Raw genomic sequence first — 21,650 nt, forward strand, 5'->3', positions numbered from 1 at the left:
CACCCGCCACCGCGCCCGGCTAATTTTTTGTATTTTTAGTAGAAACGGGGTTTCACCGTGGTCTCGATCTCCTGACCTCGTGATCCACCCACCTCGGCCTCCCAAAGTGCTGGGATTACAAGCGTGAGCCACCGCGCCCGGCCCAGCTAGTTTTTTTAAATGTATTGACATATTTAGATTTTTTGGATATATTTGGATAACTGCCTGCTTGACCAGGACCTGTTTGTTTTGGTTTGATTCTGCCTTGCCTTTTGCTGGAGTCCTTTTAGGACAAACCTTCACTTTCTTCAGGATCAGGTATTTGTGGGGTGACTGACATTGGCAATACAAAAGCTCGCAAGGGTGAAGCAAGCAGGAACATCTGTCACTCTTCCTTCTTCTTCAACCCCCAGGCTGTGGGATCAGTGTAGCAAGACTACCTGATCTCAGGGTCTCTTCTTTCTAAGAGGTTGAGGTGGAACCTTAGGCTGTGGAGGTGCTCGGAGGAGTGGCAGGCAAAGGGAAGCAGCCACAGTTCCTGGGGTGACCTGGGGTGACCTGGGGTGAAGGGGGGCTTTTGGTCCTGGGCCTCATCTCCCTCTGTCTCCTTGAATTCATGAGGGCTGATCTAAATTCAGGCCTAAACTTTGACTCTTCCTCACTACTTACTTCCAGTAGTAGTGGAAGTACTATCAAATAAGCTGATAGAGGTCCATTTTGATTCTGATTATTTAGCCATAAACTGATTTTTTTTTCCATTTTATCATTCTGTTTTCCTTTTTCTTTTCCTGTGCTACATGCTTTATCTTTTTGTCCATTTATTTATTTATTTATTTATTTACTTACTTATTTATTTATGACAGAGTCTTGCTTTGTCACCCAGGCTGGAGGGCAGTGGTGCTATCTTGGTTCACTGCAACCTCTGCCTCCCTGGTTGAAGCAATTCCCCTGCCTCAGCCTCTTGAGTAGCTGGGATTACAGTCGCATGCCAACAGGTCCAGCTAATTTTTTTTGCATTTTTAGTAGAGATGGGGTTTCACCATGTTGGCCAGACTGGTCTCAAACTCATGACTTCAGGCAGTCCCCCTGCCTCGGCCTCCCAAAGTACTGGGATTACAGGCGTGAGTTACTGTGCCCGGCCTTTTTTGTCCTTTAAAACTGTTCCTGGCCGGGCACAGTAGCTCATGCCTATAATCCCAGTGCTTTAGGAAGCTGAAGCCAGAGGATCATTTGAGGCCAGGAGTTCAAGACCAGCTTGGGCAACACAGTAAGACTCTGTCTCTACAAAATTAATAATAATATTAAAATTAGCCAGGTGTGATGGTACCCGCTTATAGTCCTAGCTTCTTCAGGAGGCTGAGGTGGGAGGATTGCTTGAGCCTAGGAGTTCAAAGGTGCAGTGAGCCATGATTGTGCCACTGCACTCCAGGCTGGGTGACAGAGTGAGATCCCCATCTCTAAAACAAAAAAAAATCTGTTCCCACTGTGGCAATCTCCTCCACGAAGTAAATATTATTTCTATGTTTGTTTCTTATATAATTGTTTGCCTCTTATTAGCATGTTCAGAATTCTCCCTGGCTTTATTCTTCTTTGGCTACTATGGGGTTGATAATATGTGAAACATTACTTGGACACAAGAACAGCAACATTGTTGAATTGTATGTAGTTCACAATGACCATTCATTATAGCTAATGCCATCTGTTGGTGGAGGGAAGAGTTGACATTCTTTTTTTCTGTGACTGTAGACATTGAAATGTAAGGGGAGAAGCTTGTCTATACATATTATTCAGAGGCTTTAAAAATAATTCACTGTATATAGTAGATACTTTTCCTTGTAAATATATAAATAGATCTATTTTATTTATTTATTTATTTATTTATTTATTTATTTATTTATTTATTTATTTTTTATTTATTTATTTATTTATTTATTTATTTATTTATTTATTTATTTTTTGAGATGGAGTCTCGCTCTGTCACCTAGGCTGGAGTGCAATGGCTCGATCTCAGCTGACTGCAACCTCCGCCTCCCAGGTTCAAGCGATTCTCCCTGCCTCAGCCTCCAGAATAGCGTGCGCCACCACACTCGGCTAATTTTTGTACTTTTAGTAGAGACAGGGTTTCGCCATGTTGGCCAGGCTGCCGTTGAACTCCTGACCTCAGGTGATCCACCTGCCTTGGCCTTCCAAAGTGCTGGGATTACAGGCATGAACCACAGCGCCCAGCAGATGTCTCTGTTGATTGAACAGTTTAACTTGATTCTGTCCCACAGAAATATAACAAGAGCCACATATAGAATTTAATTTTTTTTTTTTTTTTTTTTTTGAGACAGGGTGTCCCTCTGTTACCCAGGCTGGAGTGCAGTGGCATGATCACAGCTCACTGCAGCCTCGAACTCCTGGGCTCAAATGATCCTCCTGTCTTAGCCTCCTGATTACTAGAACTGCAGGCACGTGCCACTGTGCCCAGCTATTTTTATTTTTGTAGAGACAGGGATCTCGCTGTGTTGCCAGGGCTGATCTCAAGCTCCTAGGCTTAAGCAATCCTCCCTCCTTGCCCTTCCAAAGTACTGGGATTACAGGCGTGAGCCACTGTGCCCAGCTGAATTTTCTAGTAGCCATATTAAAACGATAAAAAGAGGCCCTGCAAATCACTGGCAAACTACTTAACCTTCTTGATCTTCTGCTCCCTCTTGGGTAAAATATCTACCAAAGGGCAATTGTAAAGATCAGATGAGGTAGCATATAAGGAAGATATACATGAAAATGATTTGCTAGTGCAACCTCTGATAGTCAAAGTGTTATTTTTATTTTTCTAGAAATAAACAAATGATTTGAAAAAGTATCATGTGGTGAGCACCAGATGGATAATGAGACAAGTTTATTAAACATCTTAAACTGTGCAGTCAGTGACAAAAGCAAGTGGGAAGCAACTAAAGATGTTAGAGCTGGGAAAGCCGCCTCATCTGGTCAAAGTCAGGAGGAGCAACTTCCTCTGAGCCACCAGCCCGTTTGCCCACTTGGCTCGACCCCAGCTGACAGCCGGTGCAGGAGTTACTGCTGCTTGGGAGACTTGAGATTTTGGCCAGCGGCATGCTTTTGTAATCTTCTACGTGACTGTATTCGCTTCCATTTCTGACTCAGAATGAACAGGGAAAGGCGCTGCTGGCAGCTGAATTGCCTCAAAGCCCAGCTCCAGCCAACCCTTTGAATAGTAATGAGAGCAATGTGCTCCTCCACACATCACCTAAATGGGGAGGCTCATTTGTTATCACCACTTGGCAGATGAAAGTATTGTTTCACAGAGGTTAAGTGATTAGGCCTGGATAAGCAAGCAGAATTTCGAACCCATGTAGCCTGACCCTGGGTCTTGTGCTGTTAGCCCTGAGGCTGCTTTAGGGACCAGAGGTTATGTTATTAGGCAAATATTAAATAAGTGCATTTAGTTGCCTTCCCACCCTCAGAAAGCAACCTGGACTTAACCACTTTATTTATTGATTTATTTATATCACTCTATTTTGCAGATGAAAAGCATCATTGAGTATCTCTCCCTCTCTTTTTTTTTTTGAGACAGGATTTTGCTGTGTCACCCAGGCTGGAGTACAGTGGTGCAATCGTGGCTCACTGCAGCCTCGACCCTCTGAACTCAAGCAATCCTCCTTCCTCAGCCTCTCAAGTAGCTTTAATGATTCTATTTTTAGTACTTTTAGTGGTCACCCCACACCTCTACAGGAAGGTTTGGGCCAAGCATGGTGGCTCATGCCTGTAATCCCATCCTTTGAAAATAAACTCACCCTCATAGCTCAGTAATTTGCTGCTGCTGAGATGACTGAAAAGAATGGACCTTGAGTTCAAACTGTTCAGTTGTGGTTGTCACTTAAGGTCCAGCTTGCTGGGCTTCTCTGGAGTGCTGAGGCAAGGGGTGCCCTGCCTTATCCAAAATCTGTGTTATGAGTCAGAAGGGAGACGCCAGAAGTCCACGGGGCAATTCCCAGTAGGAGGGCCGGAGGGCCTGCTCTGAGTGACATGTCCTCTTGGCTCTGTGGACTTCTCACCTGGCGGGGGTGTCTGAAGACAGAATCCAGGACAGGAAGTCCCAGTGAGGAGTCCCATTCATGGTGTGGCAAGTAAGATCCAATTAGACTCATCTCCAGGCAGATTCCAACTATTAACTCTGGGGGAAAAAAAAAAGAAAAGCACTGGAGATTAAAAAAAAAAAGCAGGCAGATTCTCAGGAGGAGACAATACTTGGAAGAAGGAAATGGCACAGGATGAATTTCTCCTGTTTTTAATTTAAATTTTTTTCTTTTCTATTTAAAAAATATTTATTTATTTACTTAAAAAAATTAAGATGCGGTCTCACTATGTTGCCTGGGCTGGTCTCAAACTCCTGGGCTCAAGTGATCTGCCTGCCTCAACCTCCCAAGGTGCTGGAATTACAGGTGTGAGCCACTGTGCTTGGCCTGTCTTTTGACTTTTAAAACCTATCCTGAACATTTTTCCATGCTGCTGCTTTTTTTTTTCCCCTCTCTGTCACCCAGGGTGGATGGAGTGTAATGACATAATCTCGGCTCACTGCAAACTCCACCTCCTGGGTTCAAGCAATTCTCCTGCCTCAGCCTTCTGAGTAGCTGGAATTACAGGCACGCACCAACACGACTGGCTAATTTTTGTATTTTTAATAGAGATGGGGTTTCACCATGTTGACCAGGCTGGTCTCCAACTCCTGGCCTCAAGTGATCCGCCCACCTCAGCCTCCCAAAGTGCTAGGATTACAGGTGTGAGCCACTGAGCACGGCCATTTTTTCCCCCCATGCTTCTAAATATATATAGAGAGAGACAGGACCTCACTCTGTTGCCCAGGCTGGAGTGCAGTAGTGCAATCTCAGCTCGCTGCAGCTACGACCTCCCCAGACTCAGGCTATCCTCCCATCTCAGCCTCCTGAGTAGCTGGGACTACAGACATGCACCACCACACCTGGCTAATTTAAAATTTTTTTTTTTTAGAGACAGGGTCTCACTATGTTGCCCAGGCTGGTCTTGAACTCCTGGGCTCATCTTCCAGAGTGCTGGGATTACTAGTGTGAGCCATTATGCCCAGCCATGCAATATCATTGTTGGTGACTGTATATCAGTCACAATATGACTAGATCGTAATTGATTATTAAGTGTGTTAGCCTTATATTTTACACATGAATCACGAGCATTTTTTCTCAGTTGGTTTCCACTTTATAACTTTATGGTGAGCCTGTCCTTTCGTTAGTTGGCTGTGGTCCAGTAAAAACCAACCACCATCTCTCTGGGTAAACATCGGATAAACGGCGTTTCTGACGTGGGCAGGGTCCATGTCTTTTTTGTTTATCACTGTATTGCCAGTGCCTAGCATAGCGCCTGGAGTGAAAGAACTACTCACAAAATTTGTGGGCAGGCGCGGTGGCTCATGCCTATAACTCCAGCATTTGTGAGGCCTAGGCAGATGGATAGCTTGAGCCCAGGAGTCTGAGACCAGCCTGGACAATGTGGCAAAACCCCAAGTCTACAAAAAAATACAAAAATTAAGCTGGGCGTGGTGGTGCACAACCTGTAGTCCCAGCTTCCCAGGAGGCTGAGGTGGGAGGATTGCCTGAGTCTGGGGAGATTGTAGCTGCAGTGAACTGAGATTGCACCACTGCACTCCAGCCTGGGTGACAGAGTGAGACCCAGTCTCAAAAAATAAATAAATAGGCGAGGTGCGGTGGCTCATGCCTGTAATCCCAACACTTTGGGAGGCCAAGGCAGGCAGATCACCTGAGGTTAGGAGTTTGAGACCATTCTGGCCAACATGGTGAAAACCCATCTCTACTAAAAAAAAAAAATACAAAAATTAGCCGGGCATGGTGGTGGGCACCTGTAATCCCAGCTAATCAGGAGGCTGAGGCAGGAGAATCATTTGAATGGGGGAGGTGGAGGTTGTAGTGATCCGAGATATCACTTCATTGCACTCCAGCCTGGGCAACAAGAGCAAAACTGTCTCCAAAAAAAAAAAAAAAAAAAAAAAAAAAAAAATATATATATATATATATATACACACATACACACATATATACACACACATATATACATATATGTACACGCACACATATGTATACCTATATCTATATACACATATGTGTACATATATGTGTATACATATATCGATATATGTATACATATATGTATACATATATGTATACATATATCGATATGTGTATACATATGTGTACATATATATGTATACATTTACCTATATATGTATACACATATATATCTATATGTGTATACAGTATATATGTATACACATATATATCTATATATACACATATATATCTATATATATGTGCGCACATATATATATAAAATAAATAAAATTTGTGTTGACTAACACAAATTGATCATGTTTGATTGACTAACTTGTGACCTGTGTTTAAGGCAAAGACTCAGGTTACCATCACTGGTTGCTGGCCTCTGTTAGTCTGTTGAATAGCTTTTAATTTAGTAATTCATGCTCTTTGACCTAGTAATTCCCCTTCTAGAGTCTATCCGAGAGAATTTTTCAGAGATGCACGCAAAGATTTATGTATAAGGATGATCATTCCAGTTTTAAGAGTGAAAAATTCGAAATAATTTCTAGCAATATGAAAATAACATGTAATTACAACGTAAACACTAAAATGGGTTTTTGAATGTTTTGATGATGTGAGGAAGTTCTTATGATGTCATGGCATATACAAAACCAGAATGTAAAATTGTTCATAGGATTTCTCAACTCTGTTAAACTTAGCCTGAAATACACCTAACACGTGTTGTGTGAGTTGGGAATGATTTCAGCACCAAGAAACAGAAAACCTAACTCATGGTGGCTTAAACTTGGGTTAAGTTTTCTCTCATTGGCTGGGCACAGTGGCTCACGCCTGTAATCTCAACACTTTGGGAGGCTGAGGCGGGCAGATCACTTGAGGCCAGGAGTTCAAGACTAGCCTGGCTCACATGGTGAAATCCTGTCTCTACTAAAAATACAAAAAATTAGCTGGACATGGTGGTGGATGCTTGTAATCCCAGCGACTTGGGAGGCCAAGGCAGAAAAATCCTTGAACCTGGAAGGCAGAGGTTGCAGTGAGCTGAGATCACGCCATTGCACTCCAGCCTGGGCGACAAGAATGAAACTCCATCTCAAAAAAAAAAAAAAAAAGGTTTTATCTCATATGTAGCCTGGAGGTGGTGGTTGAGGGTCTGATGGCAGCAGTGTGGAGATGTCAGGGCTGGATCTCTGCGATTCTCTTTTCTTTTTTTTTTTCTGAGATAGAGTCTCGCTATGTCATCCAGCCTGGAGAGCAGTGGCGCGATCTCAGCTCACTGCAACCTCTGCCTCCCAGGTTCAAGCAATTCTCCTGCCTCAGCCTCCTGAGTAGCTAGGATTTACAGGTGTGTGCCATCATACTTGGCTAATTTTTGTATTTTTAGTGGAGACGGGGTTTCATCATGTTGACCAGGCTGGTCTCTAACTCCTGACCTCCAGTGATCCGCCTGCCTCAGCATCCCAAAGTGCTGGGATTACAGGCATGAGCCACCGTGCCCAGCCTGCGATTCTCTTTTCTTAATGGTTGGGCTGCCATAAAGAAAATCGAGGCCTGCCCCAGCTCCAGGATGACTGCACTTGAGTCAGGAAGGAGGAGGGGGACTTGTACGGTGCCTGCAGTGTCTGTCCCTTTGATCAGGAACACCAAGAGCCTACCAAGGTGCCCCAGCAGATGTTGGCTTATTTCTCTTTGACCAGAATTGTGTCCCATGGCTACACCCCCAGCTACAGGAGAACCCGGGAAAGTGAGTATTTAACATCCCAGTCTCTAGAGTGGAGGCAGCAATGGGGAATCGGTGGGAGTATCTATTAGGTTAGTTGATAAACTAACATTTCATTTCCATCGTACTTCTTTCAGGCTGGTGGGTTTATGGGTGTTTTTACTTTTCTTCTTTATTCTCTTCTGTCTCATGTAATTTTTCTACAACAAGCATTTCTAATTTCTGTTGTTGAAAAAATACGACAGATACTGCTTTAAAAATCCCTGTGAGGTTGTGGGCTTTCGTTTCTGGAAGCGTTCATACTATCATCAGTCAAAATTGTGCAGAAGGAAGGAACTGTTGAATTCTGTGGGGGTTGGATTGACACCTCTCTCTTTCCCAGTAGACTGTGACATCCCCATGGAATGGGTGGGTGGGGAAATTTATGATTTGTTTAGTTCCTGTCAGGTACTGTGCTAGTTACTTGGCAAGCAAGCATCGTCTCATCTAATTCTCATAGCAGCCTTCCTTTTACAGATGAGAGGAAGGCAGGCTAAATAACTTAATCAGGTCATACATTGGGTGAAGGGAAGCTAGGTCTCAGCACCAGGCTTTAATTTTGTAGGTTCCTGAGACATAGTAATCTCAATAAAGTGTGTGTTGAATGAAGGTGGAGTCAATGAATCCCTTGGATGTGTAAGTTTTTAAAAGAAAACTGCAGCGGTTCCTTGATAATTATTTCTTGTCGAGCACCTATTCATTTTAACTTGCGCAATTGAAAAATAACAGGCTGTGTAAATTGCCTGCAGGAGAGGAACTCTGCGCACTTTCCTGTATCTAAAATCCTTGACTAATTGCCAGATATAAATAACGAGTATGACTCCTGTATGAAAAGACAGCCGAAGATTTGTTTCTCATGAGGTCTCTGAAGTTTTTTATTATGAAAAAATTCCAAACATATTCAAACATAGAGAGAATGGTAGTATGAACTCCAAGGTACGCATCACCCAGCCTCAAGAAGTATCACAATTTTCCTAACTTTTCCCTTTATCTCCCCGCTCCCACTTTTTTTGTTAGACTAAAGTACTTTAAAGCAAACCCAAAGACTCATTTCACCATGAAACATTTGATATTTATTCCAATATTTATTTTATTCCAATATTGATAATTAGAATAAAAGGGATTTTGTGTGGCCCTGCGTTTTTCTTTCTTTAGATCTGCTAGGACAGGAAGCAATGATGTAAAAATCATCCCAGCGCACGTGGATTTCTGGAGGCCCAGGTGAAAAGAGGCATATTCCTCACAGGCTATGCAATTTGTTTTTTCCTTAGCTCCTCTGGCTCCAGCAGTAATACTTTCCTCAAATGCTGAAAATTAAATATCTGGCCTCTCTTAGCTAGATTTCTGGGGAGTGCTTCTTTTGAGACTATTTTTGGCATGAGATATCATTCAAGTTGCTTGAAATTATTTGGAATTTTTTAAGTATGGAAAGCATCTCACTAGAGCCACGGTTGCGGCTGAGTGGGTAGAGTTACTTATTACACAGGCTATCATTTCCCATCCAGCTTTTTGCTTTCTGTGCCCATCTGTTTAATGGTTCTAATGCTTTAGGACGGCCAGGTGCGGTGGCTCAAGCCTATAATCCCGGCACTTTGGGAGGCTGAGGCAGGCGGATCACCTGAGGTCGGGAGTTCGAGACCAGCCTGATCAACATGGAGAAACCCCCGTCTCTACTAAAAATACAAAATTAGCCAGGCATGGTGGCACATGCCTGTAATCCCAGCTACTCGAGAGGCTGAGGCAGGAGAATCGCTTGAACCTGGGAGGCGGAGGTTGCAGTGAGCCGAGATCATGCTATTGTACTCCAGCCTGGGCAACAAGAGTGAAGGTCCATCTCAAAAAAAAAAAAAAATGCTTTAGGGCAAGGACTGCATCCTGGTTGGGATGTGAAAGGTGACCCAACAGGTGTGGAGGAGGAGTGGCTGGTGGCCGGTAGAGGGGAATCAGCCTGGCTGGCCAGCCTTCCTTCCAGTTGTGTGCTCTACCTAGGCTCTCTGGAAGAGTCCAGAATGCTGGGAGGTCCATGGAGAGTTTCTGAAAATGCTGGGATTTTCTGTGTCTCTTAGTCCATGTTGTGTTTCTATAACAGAAAACCACAGACTGGGTGATTTCTTTATTTATCTATTTATTTTGAGACGGAATCTCACTCTGTCGCCCAGGCTGGAGTGCAGAGTGCAATGGTGCAATCTTGGCTCACTGCAACTTCCGCATCCCAGGCTCAAGCAATTCTCCTGCCTCAGGCTCCCGAGTAGCTGGGATTACAGGTGTGTGCCAACAGGCCCAGCTAATGTTTGTATCTTTAGTGGAGAAGGGATTTCACCATGTTGGCCAGGCTGGTCTTCAATTCCTGACCTCAAGTGATCCACCTGCCTCAGCCTCCCAAAGTGCTGGGATTACAGGTGCGAGCCACCGCACCAGCCCAGACTCGGTGATTTATAAAGAAATTTAAGGCCAGGCATGGTGGCTCACGCCTGTAATCCCAGCACTTTGGGAGGCTGAGGCAGGTGGATCGTGAGGTCAGGAGATCGAGACCATCCTGGCTAACATGGTGAAACCCTGTCCCTACTGAAAATACAAAAAATTAGCCGGGCGTGGTGGCAGGCCCCTGTAGTCCTGGCTACTCAGGAGGCTGAGGCAGGAGAATGGTGTGAACCTGGGAGGCCAAGCTTGCAGTGAGCTGAGAGTGCGCCACTGCCTTCAAGCCTGGACGACAGAGTGAGACTCTGTCTCAAAAAAAAAAAAAAAAAAATTAATTCTTACCGTTCTGGAGGCTGGGAAGTCCAAGGTTAAGGGAACATATCTGGCAAGGGTCTTTGTGCTCCATCATCCTGTGGCAGAGGGTATCACATGGTGAGAGAGTGTGGGGGCAGGGGAAAAACTCATCCTTTTGTCAGGAATCCATGAGAATTAACCACTCCAAAGATCACTAACCCACTCCCATGATAATGATACATCATGGATCAATAATTCACTCATGGCTGGGCGTGGCGGCTTAGGCCTGTAATTCCAGCACTTTGGGAGGCCAAGGCAGGTGGATCACTTGAGGTCAGGAGTTCAAGACCAGCCTGGCCAACATGAGGAAATGCTATCTCTACTAAAAATACAAATACTATCTGGGTGTGGTGGCAGATGCCTGTAATCCCAGCTACTTGGAAGGCTGAGGCAGGAGAATCGCTTGAATCTGGGAGGCGGAGGTTGCAGTGAGCCAAGATCGTGCCACTGCACTCCAGCCTGGGTGACAGAGTGAGACCTTGTCTCCAAAAAAAAAAAAAAAAAAAAAGGAAAAATTCAATCTTGAAGGCAGAGCCCTCATCACTTCATCATGTCTTATAAGAATCAACACTGTTGCACTGGGGATTAAGTTCTAACACATGAACTTTGGGTGATACATTCACATAGTGTTCACGGAGACCTAATCGTAGACTCTAGAATGCTTCTCCTCCCTCATACCTCACGGTCACATCACTAAAGGCCTATTTACAACAGTTTCGTTTTATGCCATGCCTGCCTTTTAACAACGAATTACAAGGCATACTAAAAGGTAAAACACACAGAAGAGACAGAGCAAACATTAAAACCAGACTGAGATATGCCAAGTATATTGGAATTATTAGACCAGGATTTTTTGTTTTTAATTTTTGAGATGGTGTCTCACTCTGTTGCCCAGGTTGGAAGCTCAGTGGTGCCATCATGACTCACTGCAGCCTCGACCTCCTGGGCCCAAGCAATTCTCCTATCTCAGCTTCCCAAGCATCTGAGACCACAGGCACATGCCACCATGCCTGGCTAGTTTCTCTTTATTATTTGTTGAGAAAGGGTCTCGCCATCCTGCCCAGGCTGGTCTTGAACTCCTAGGCTAAAGTGATCCTCCTGCCTCGGCCTCCCAAAATGCTGGGATTACAGGCATGAGCCACCACACCCAGCCAGACCAGGAATTTTTAAAAATTATGATTCATATGTTAAGGATTCCAATGCACCAGACCAGGGACTGGCTTCTGCCCCCAAACTGGCTTGTCAGCAATCACAAAGCTCACAACATCTCCAGCCCCACGAAGCGCAGCTTGTAGCTTCTTATAGTGCAAGTGCAATTTGCACCAACAGGGATGCTTATGTCATGTTCCACCAAGGCCAACAGGCTTTCCTATGTCATTGAAATTTGTGACATATTTTCATTGACACACCAAAGAAACCAAGACTTTTCTCTGATGTTAGAAGTGTTAAGAGTGGGAGGATGGGCTAGGATGATGTCTTTTGTTTACTACATATTCATAGGAAGAGAAAAGCAAAAGAGGATGAAGTTCTGGGAAGTAATAAAATAATCTGGCTGGGCAGGGTGGCTCATGCCTCTAATCTCAGCACTTTGGGAGGCCAAGGCAGGTAGATCGCTTGAGCTCATGAGTTCGAGTAACATGGTGAAACTCCATATCTAAAAAACATACAAAAATTAGCCAGGCATGGTGGTGTGTAGTCTCTGATACTCAGGAGGTTGAGGCGGGAGTATCGCTTGAGCCTGGGAGGCAGAAGTTGCAGTGAGCAGAGATGGTGCTACTGCACTCCAGCCTGGGCAACTGAGCCAGGCCTTGTCTCAAAAACAAAACAAAATAAAACAAAAACTTAGTGTCCATTGGAAGGACCCTCAAAATGATCTTCCAGCCTTCTGGTTTTACAGATGGGAAACTGAGGCCCAGAAAAGGAAAAGTATTGTGCAAGACCACACAGCGAGTGGATGGTAGAGGGGTGCTTCAAACCAGCGGTGTTTGCCTCCAAGATCTGTGTGATTCCCCAAACTCCAGTCAGGTCTCCCTGGTCCCCGCTGCTCCCTGTAGAGGTCTCATCAAACGCCTGGCCTGCCTGCACCATGCAGCCTGGAAGGTGAGCCGCTGGGGGATGTTACCCACCACGTCTTGATATGTGCAGAGGTGGGGGATATAGGGGTGACTCACGGCCGGGCGCGGTGGCTCACGCTTGTAATCCCAGCACTTTGGGAGGCCGAGGCGGGCGGATCACGAGGTCAGGAGATCGAGACCACGGTGAAACCCTGTCTCTACTAAAAATATAAAAAAAATCAGCCGGGCGTGGTGGCAGGCGCCTGTAGTCCCAGCTACTCGGAGAGGCTGAGGCAGGAGTATGGCGTGAACCCGGGAGGCGGAGCTTGCAGTGAGCCGAGATCGCGCCACTGCACTCCAGCCTGGGCGGCAGAGCAAGACTCCGCCTCAAAAAAAAAAAAAAAAAAAAAAAATAGGGGTGACTCACTTTATCCTTCAGAAGCCATTTCAGAAATCAGAGGCAGGTGTTACTTCGTGGTGTTGCGAGTATAGATTATGTTTATTTTCTCTATAATTTCCAGGGTTTTCCAAAATTGTACAACAAACATCTATAATTTTATGAACACTCCCCATCTTATTTTTAAAAAGAAAAAAGTTGGGGGGCAGAGAAATGCCCAGCTCAGTACTGAGATCCATCAAGTGAGGCCAGTCGGTATCTGTCACACCAGGCAGAGGCCCCGTGCTGGAAGCCCTGAAGGTTACCAGCTCCAAGCCTGGTATCCAAGGCCACCTGGGCAGCCTCAGCCTCCTCCTTCCCTTTCCTCCCACCAGACCCTGCTCCTGAGATATCCTTCTCCCATTACCACTACAAAATCGGACTAATGTTTCAGGGCCCAACACCAATTCTGCTAATCTTTGTTTGGCTCAATCTTGGCTCATCACAACCTCCACCTCCCAGGTTCAACGGATTCTCCCACCTCGGCCTTCTGAATAGCCAGGATTACAGGCGCCTGCCACCACACCTGGCTAATTTTTGTATTTTTAATAGAGACCGGGTTTCGCCATGTTGGCCAGGCTGGTCTCAAACTCCTGACTTCAAGTGATCTGCCCGCCTTGGCCTCCCAAACTACTGGTATTACAGGCGGTGAGCCACCTCGCCCAGCCTGGATGAAGGTGTTTTAAAAGCCCTACCTCCCCCTATTGGGACGACACTCTGTCTCCCTCCTTGGACCACTGGCGGCACTTTCCTTGGACCTGCTTTATTCTTGTCCTGGAGTGTTTTGCGCCCAGGTCTGTTTCTCCCACTGGACTGAGGCCTCTTTGCAAGCGGAGCCTGCTTACCAGCTGCCTTTGTATTCCCATCTCCATCCTCAGCCTCCCACATGCTAGACTTCAGATGTCTGTTGAACTTATGTGAATTGAAACTATGGGATCCCAAAAGAGGGGTGCGATGTATCAGTTTATGGCAGGGCTCATGACCCTTGGCACTTTTGACATCTGGGGTCGGATAATTCTATGTGGTGGGAGCTACAGTGTTTAGCAGCGTACCTGACCTCCACCTATCAGATGCCAGTACTGTTAGATAGCCCCAGTGCATCCGGGTCTCCTACTCCAGGTCCAGGGTTCATCCCCCTCTCCTGGAAGCCACTCAGGACCCCAGAAAGATCTTTGCTTCTCCACTTTGGTGCATCCGCTCCACCCCCACCCTCACATCCTGGGTTCTATCTTGTCCCCTTTCCTTCTGCCCCACCCCTGTAGCCTGTGCCAGGCTGTGACCCTGGTACAGGTTGTCCCTACTGGTCCATGCAGACTAGACTCAGACTGTGCCTGGACACACGCTGTCACATGCTCTTCAGCTCCTTGGGCTCGTCCCCGTGCTTGAACACACTGATAGTGACCTGGCCCGTCTCGGAGCCATACTTGTTCTTGACGAAGACGCCGTAGCGGCCGCTGTCTTCACTGTTGACCTTTTCAATGGTGATGGTGACCTCTGTCCCCCTCACTTCCATGCGGTATCGGTCAAGGAAGGTGACAGGCTGGTCATTCTTCAGCCAAGAGATTTCGGGGGTGGGGTCTCCTGAGACGACGCAAGTCAAGCACAGGGTCTGTTTGAAAAGACAGGAAGGGAACAGTCTCACCTCCTTGTAACTTGAACTTAGCACTCATTTTCTTGCCCCCAGAGAGCTCCCAGCTCAGGTTGCTCCCTGTGATAATTTAGTACATGTGTTTGATTGTAATTTATAAAGGGGAGAGATTTTATTTTAACCCCACATCCTTCATCCTCAACCTTTTATTTCATTTTGAGATGGAGTCTCGTTCCATTGCCCAGGATGGAGTGCAGTGGCACGATCTCGGCTCACTGCAACCTCTGCCTCCCGGGACCAAGTGATTCTCCTGCCTCAGCCTCCTGAGTAGCTGGGGTTACAGGTGCCCGCCACCAAGCCCAGCTAATTTTTGTATTTTTAGTAGAGACGGGGTTTTGCCACGTTGGCCAGGCTGGCCAGGCTGGTCTTAAACTCCTGACCTCAGGTGATCTGCCCTCCTCAGCCTCCCAAAGTGCTGGGATTACAGGCGTGAGCCACTGCGCCCGGCCATTCTCAACCTTTCTACAGGAATACTTACTAATTAGAGTCTCAGACCATAATTACTCTCGCAATTATCGGTCCCAGAATGGCCTTCGCTTTGTTTCATTGCTTTTTGTAATATATATGTCACTATGATTTTACCGTGCAAGTAAGATTATATTGCTTTAGTGCATAGGTTTATGAATTAAAATAGAAAATTACTGAACAAGCTCTAATGCAGAGCACTATAATGTAATTATTAAACACACAGGCTCTGGAGTTGGGCTTCCTGGGTGTGAATCTCAGCTCTGCCCCTGCAAGCTGTGCGACCTTAGGTCTCTTAACCTGGGTTAAGGCACTCTGGGCTTCCTCGGCTATAAACTATGATCAGTAATAAATAAAACCCTATTTCATGTGATTGCCTTGACGGCTAAAGAAGCTCAGAAAGATAATATACATGGAATCATGCCTGATACAAAGTAAGCACCATCAAAAAGTCAGCAATTGTTCTCAGGAACACTAGATTTGCATAAATAAGTTCAGTCCTAAACGGGCTTTTAGGGATCTCCCAGCAGACATTTCTTGTGGACGCTGAAGTCCGCAGGCAGAAGTCTAGGATGCCCAGGGCTGTCTAGACGGATGGAGACAGAACTAGGTCAAGCACCCACTGAGGGCTGACACCAGGCCCAGTGGCTTTCCTTTGTACCACATGTCATCAATGAGGTGTGGTCACTTGGCCACTCTTTGGCTTTGAATCCATGGCGCTGAATTGTTTCGTGATCTGCGGTGGATGCACGAAGGAACACGGAGGGGGACTGCTGGCTGTGGGCCGGGAAGGGTCAGTACCTTATCTTCCATGATCGTGGCCACATCTGGCAGACCCCTCACCACTTTGGCACGATCTGGAAGGGAAATAAGAGACCCCAGCGATGAATCTTTTTCTGCCAGCCACTTCCCAGAAGTTTCATAGAGTTGAGGTTTATTTTTAAGCAAGGCTTCTTTTTCTTTTTCTATTTCCATTATTTTGGATGGAAATCTTTTAAACATCTTTTTTTCAAAATTAATTTTTTGAGACAGGGTCTGGCTTTGTTGCCCAGGGTGGAGCGCAGCGGCACGATCTCAGCTCACTGCAACTTCTGCCTTCTGGGCTCGAGCAATCCTCCCCCCTTCAGCCTCCTGAGCAGTTGGGACTATAGGCATGTGCCAGCACGCCTGGCTAATTTTTGTATTTTTTGTAGAGACGGGGTTTCGCCATGTTGCCCAGGCTGGTCTTTGAACTCCTGGGCTCAAGCAATCCTCCTGCCTTGGCCTCCCAAAGTGCTGGGATTATAGGCATGAGCTGCCACACCTGGCCTTGGATGGAAATCTCTAGAACTGTATTACATGCTTCCTTGTATTCATAAGTAGAAGATATGGGACATAGTGCGTTTCTGCCACTGATCTGAGGTCATTTGCTATGATTGGTGGTACCTGGAGGTGACCATGAGATGCTCCTGCCCTCAAGAACCAGGAAGAAGGTAAGTGGAACTACTCTGAGGCTTCAACTGGCAAAATCCACACAATGGGTGTGACCAACAAGGTCAGAGAAAGCAGGACAGAAGCTTTTGGGACACTTTGAACCCGGTCACGCGAGGGACCTGGTGGCCATTGTGGGTGGCCAGGAAGAGTGTGGTTGTCAACCACTAAGCAGAAATCTGGTCTACTCTTCATGGTGCAGAGGAAGCTGTGGGAACAGGATGGGTGGTCAGCACAACCTAGACCAGGGGTCAGGGACGTGCAAAGAGCCCAATGCGGATGACGTCTGTCCAGTGGGTGAAAGGGGAGCAGGACCCTGGATGGGGACGGGAAGGCCCCACAGATGGATGCAGTTGTGGGCAGAAAGTATCACCAGCCCTTCACAGCAGGAAGAAATGATTGTTTCCTTCAGCTCTGATTCCACACACCCCAGCAACCCAGTATTGGTGAATTCAGCTTTCCCCTATTAGGGTCCTGGATGGGGCTTCTGTTCAGGATGTGGTATTCCAGGATGGGCAGGGACATTCTCACCGAATAAATGATTAGATTCATGGTACAAGAGCCTCCTCATGGCCTGAGGCTGAGGCTGGTCTTGGGCTGTGCTCCCTCTACCGAGGCGCCCCTCAGCCCCCTGCAGGAGCTTCTCACTGCATGGCCACTTATACCCCTCGATTGCCCCTTCCCAATAACAGCTATGAGCCTGAGGCCTGCACTTCCTGTCAGTTGGGGCACTCGGGGACAATGATGCCATGCAGAGCAAATTACCACCTCCCACACATGGCCTCAAGCTGGTGGTGTGAGTTTTCTTGTCTGTTCTTAGAGCTGTGCTGTCTCCTTCGATGGCCACATCTGTGCTCTGCTGCCTGCCTGGGTCTTTCCCTCACTGAAATCCTTACACCTCATCTGCTGGGCCAGTGAGAGCAGACAGCCAGACTCCTACCACCGGGCCGCTTAGAACTGGCTTGGGTTGGGAGGTGATGAATGGGACAAGCTTGAGCTCATGGACTTGGTGGTGGCTCCTCGGGTGGCCCAGAGGCCGTGCCATGTGCCTCTGGGTTTGGGGCTTCATCTGGATTCAATGAGGCTCCAATGCCTCGAGAGCCATAGCTTCAGCTTTAAAGTCACCCCATCCCCACAGATCACTCAGGAAGGCCTGCCCAGCCTCACTCCTGTCTGTCCCCTCCTTTTCGGTCCCACCAACGTAGTCCCTGTGCCTACAAGAACCAGGCTCGCGCTGGGTACTTCCACAACACAGTCGCAGGTGTCCTCGGATTCTGTCTCTGTCCTGCCCAGGTCTTCCCTGCAGCTCTGTAAGACCCTAGGGCCCCACAGACCCCACTGTGGAACGAGGCCTTCAGCAGCCCACCAAGAGGCTTGAGCTTCCAGGAAGTTTGCCCCAAATTCAGAAACAAAAACAACAGAAATATCGGCAGACTTACTCTTCTCGATGATGGCCAAGGCTCTGAAAAACAGAAATGGGAACAAGGTGTGACATTCCACTTGCTAAAGGACAGTCCAGCCCAGGTGGAGGTGAGGGGTGACGAGGGAAAGGTGGAGCTGGCTGGGGCTCCCGGGAAGGAGTGCTGAGCCTAGTTCATGCCACACCCTGGAGGGGCCTATAATTCACACTGAGAAATGTAGAGGAAACTTACTTCAGTCTCTGGTGTTCAGCCATTGCGTCCTCAAAAGCTATAAGAAGGACAGAGGAGAAAGGTGTGCATCAGGGCCTCTGCTGTCCGACGGTGGGGACAGGGTGGCCCTGGGAGCAGAGCTTATCCCTGACTGTCCTCCACTCTCCTCCCCATGCCGATGTTCCTTTGGGGCAGTGGCAGGACTGGGTGGGAGTGTAGGCGTCCCCTCAAAAGACCATGGGATTTTCTTTTTCTTTTTATTTAGCTAAAATTTTTAAAAAAATATTTCTTTCCTTGACACCTATCCCAGAGTAATCTTTATTATTATTCTCTTATTTTTTGAGACAGGGTCTCACTCTGTTGCCCAGGCTGGAGTACAGTGGTGTGATCACAGCTCATTGCAGCCTCTATCTCCTGGGCTCAAGCAATCCTCCCGGTTCAGCCTCCCAGGTAGCTGGGAATATAGGCATGCGTCACCATGCCCAGCTAAATTATTTTTAGTTTTTGTAGAAATACTGCCCAGGCTGGTCTCACTATGTTGCCCAGACTGGTCTCAAACTCCAGAGCTCAAGCGATCCTTCCACTTCAGACTCCCAAAGTGCTGGGATTACAGGACTGACCCAGTGTGCCCGGCCTGTCCATGGGATTTTCTAAGCAGGTTTCTCTGCAGACATAGGTGGAGTCTCACCTTGCCCTGAGAGATCTGTTGAGAGCTGCCGGACTTCCTTCCCTGCAGCTATTTCCAGAGTGTATTTGCCCTTGTCTGAATCTTTGGGGTCCAGGATGTGAAGCCAGATCTCATCCAGGGTGGTGCCCGTCCTTATCCGATCACCACTCTCCAGACGTTTGTCTCTGAATGTGAGGGTGGAGAAATGGTTAAGGCTGCCTGTCTGCAGGTCAACAGATACCCCTGCCCCAAAATCCTCTCCTGTGGTTTTGTTTCGAGATCCATGGGCTATGGGTGGTGACCATTCATGAGGCACCAGGTAAATATCCATTCACTTACTCATTATTCAATCCTCCATTCATCATTCAATACTTCATTCATTCATCAATTCTTGTGGCATGACAACTATGTGTCAGTGCTGAGTCCGCATTTGTGATGTATGCCACAGGCAGGGACCCTAAGGAAATGCTGCTCCAGGGTCTGTGACTGCCACTTCCCTCAACCTCAGGAACTAACTTCCTCACCTCTTTATTCTCCTCCTTTTAAACTCTCCCAGGCCTTCTTCCCACAAGCACTCTACTTTAATCTTTAGAAACCACATAAGGTGAAACTTTTCCCCTTCTTTACTTAAATTTCATTCCTAGAGACACTGTCCTCTGTTCCCAGTGTTGTGTGGCAGAGGTGACACCTCTGTGCTTAGTCACAGGGCTCAGAAACTCTGGCTGGGGGAGGAACCTATTGTCCTGAAATTCCATCTGGCCTTGGCTCTCACTCATTTGACAACCTGGACCAAATCAGTCAAGCCTTCTCCATAGAACGGGTGCAGTAATGTCTGCTCCACAAGGCTGAAGCATGTACCTGATAAAAAGCACTGGGAAAACTCTGCTGTTGGATTATCTGGGGTCACTCAGAGAGTGGGTGAGTCTCTGTGGGTACCTCTTCTATCCTGCCTTCAAGCCCTGGCTTTCAGTTAGTGGCCAGCCCCGCAGACCCTTTTCCTGCATGTTTCCTCCCCTAAGCCTGGCTGACCAAGTTTGCTAAGGCTGCAGAGGCCTACAAGGGTGCCCTGACCCATCTGACCACTTGGCTCTTCTTTGTCCCTGCATCCATTTCTCCCCCAGTTCCCAGCTGTGGCCCACAGACGGATCCTGCTGTGGCCATAGAGTTTCCAGAAAAACGTTGTCCCACCAAGGTTCCCACTTTTCCTGGGGGATCTCGGCAAAGCCTTTCTACTCCTCCCACTGCTAATCTCTACCCTCAACTCCTTCTGTAGACAGCAAGACCAGGGAAAGACCCTGTCTCTGCCAACCCCTGGGACCAGGCTCTGCTTGGAGGACTGAGCAGGGAGAAGGGAAGGAGGCCCCCGTGGGTCAGGTGCTGAATCCTTTCCAGCCTGGCTGAGGCTCTGGGGCAAGGCGGACCTACTTGTGGAACCAGTTGGTTTTCATGTACTCCACGTTGTAGTACTTGACCTTGCTGAAGATCCGGATCCCTTCCTCGGTCCCCTGGATTTTCAGTGGAGTTGCAGAGAGGGCTGGGGAGACAGAGGAGAAGGATGAGTCTTCCCTGAGGCCATTTAGGCATCAGATTTTGGGGCCAGCTTGTCTGCCTCTGCCCTGGGGGGCAGGTGCTGTGGGGGAAATGCAGTGCTGTGAAGAGGCAGGATTTTCTTTTCGGTGTTTGAGGTTGGAAACTAAACCCACCCCCAATAGCCAAGGCCAGTGTTAGGCTGCTTGGAGGCTGCTGGGCATCAGGGCAGGGCTGGGCAAAGAGGCAGGCTGCTTACCACCAATCCTGCCCAGCTCAGTGAAGATGGCATCCAGGGCTGGCGGGAAACAGAGAGAAGGGTTAGCTGGCATAGGGCTCCCCTAGGGATGTGCTAGGAGTGGGGACATCCTAGAAAAAGGCTGGTGGAGCCCATGAGCTGCTCTTGGGGGACAGGCAGCTCTGTAGGATGACTCTCATAGCTTGGGGATAGGAGGGGGTTCAGGGCACTCAGCAATGGGGTGGACAGAAGGGCACTATGGATGGAGGACAAACATGCAAACCTGACAGTTTTTTGCAGGCTGAGGCGATCAGCCTGATGAGGAGCCTGGGCCCACTGTGGGACGGAGGAGTGAACTCAGGCTTCGGGTCTCCAAGCCTGGGCTCACTGTGGTATACTGTGGTGAACACGGGCATCAGAGTCACACCGACCTGGCTCCTGCCACTGACTAGATGTGGAATCTTGGGCAAGTTACTTAATCTCTTTGTGCCTCAATTTCTCCAAGTGACATGGGGATCCCATAAATCTTGCTGTGCAGATCACATCATAGTCTGCTCCACTGTGCTCCCTCCACAGCCCCTGACCCATCGCCAGCTCCTACCGTCACCCGTGAGGTCCAATATGGTGTCGTCCTCCCCTCGATCGTCAGAAACCATCGCTCTGTAAATTCCCTTGTCCTTTTTGGACAACTGGAAAGAAGGATGAGTGATGGTGGTGTCAGCATGGGCTCCAGAAGGAGAGATGGATACCAAATCCGGAGGCCTGGGCTCCAGGCCTGCCCCTCACTCTCTGTGTGACCTCAGGTAAGACCCTTCTCCTCCCTGGGCCTCCCTTTACTCATCTGGGCCGGGTGAGCTCTAAGGCTCCTTTCAGCTCCAGAGCCCTTGGATTCCTAGCTCGGGGCTTGTC

General features: G+C 47.6%; 1 protein-coding gene and 1 long non-coding RNA gene across 4 annotated transcripts in view; one reads left to right on the top strand and one right to left on the bottom strand.

The window, feature by feature from the left end:
• LOC131384192 (uncharacterized) overlaps positions 1–21,650 on the top strand; it is a 91,806-nt gene that overhangs the window by 46,639 nt on the left and 23,517 nt on the right. For all 3 annotated transcript variants that reach the window (XR_009214797.1, XR_009214799.1, XR_009214798.1), the window contains exons 3-4: positions 12,503–12,705; positions 21,318–21,544. This is a non-coding gene — a long non-coding RNA (uncharacterized LOC131384192). The remainder of the gene's footprint in view (positions 1–12,502; positions 12,706–21,317; positions 21,545–21,650) is intronic.
• Positions 13,135–21,650, bottom strand: part of MYOM3 (myomesin 3) — a 56,428-nt gene continuing 47,912 nt past the window's right edge. The window contains exons 30-37 of the mRNA XM_032759294.2: positions 21,343–21,430; positions 20,763–20,801; positions 20,402–20,510; positions 18,998–19,161; positions 18,331–18,367; positions 18,118–18,140; positions 16,010–16,065; positions 13,135–14,704 (exon numbers count right to left, since the gene is read on the bottom strand). Of these exons, the coding sequence (XP_032615185.1) occupies positions 14,441–14,704; positions 16,010–16,065; positions 18,118–18,140; positions 18,331–18,367; positions 18,998–19,161; positions 20,402–20,510; positions 20,763–20,801; positions 21,343–21,430 (780 nt within the window). The 3' untranslated portion in view covers positions 13,135–14,440. The remainder of the gene's footprint in view (positions 14,705–16,009; positions 16,066–18,117; positions 18,141–18,330; positions 18,368–18,997; positions 19,162–20,401; positions 20,511–20,762; positions 20,802–21,342; positions 21,431–21,650) is intronic.

The sequence above is a fragment of the Hylobates moloch genome, unplaced genomic scaffold (assembly GCF_009828535.3).
Source record: "Hylobates moloch isolate HMO894 unplaced genomic scaffold, HMol_V3 SCAFFOLD_9, whole genome shotgun sequence".
NCBI classification, from domain to species: domain Eukaryota; kingdom Metazoa; phylum Chordata; class Mammalia; order Primates; family Hylobatidae; genus Hylobates; species Hylobates moloch.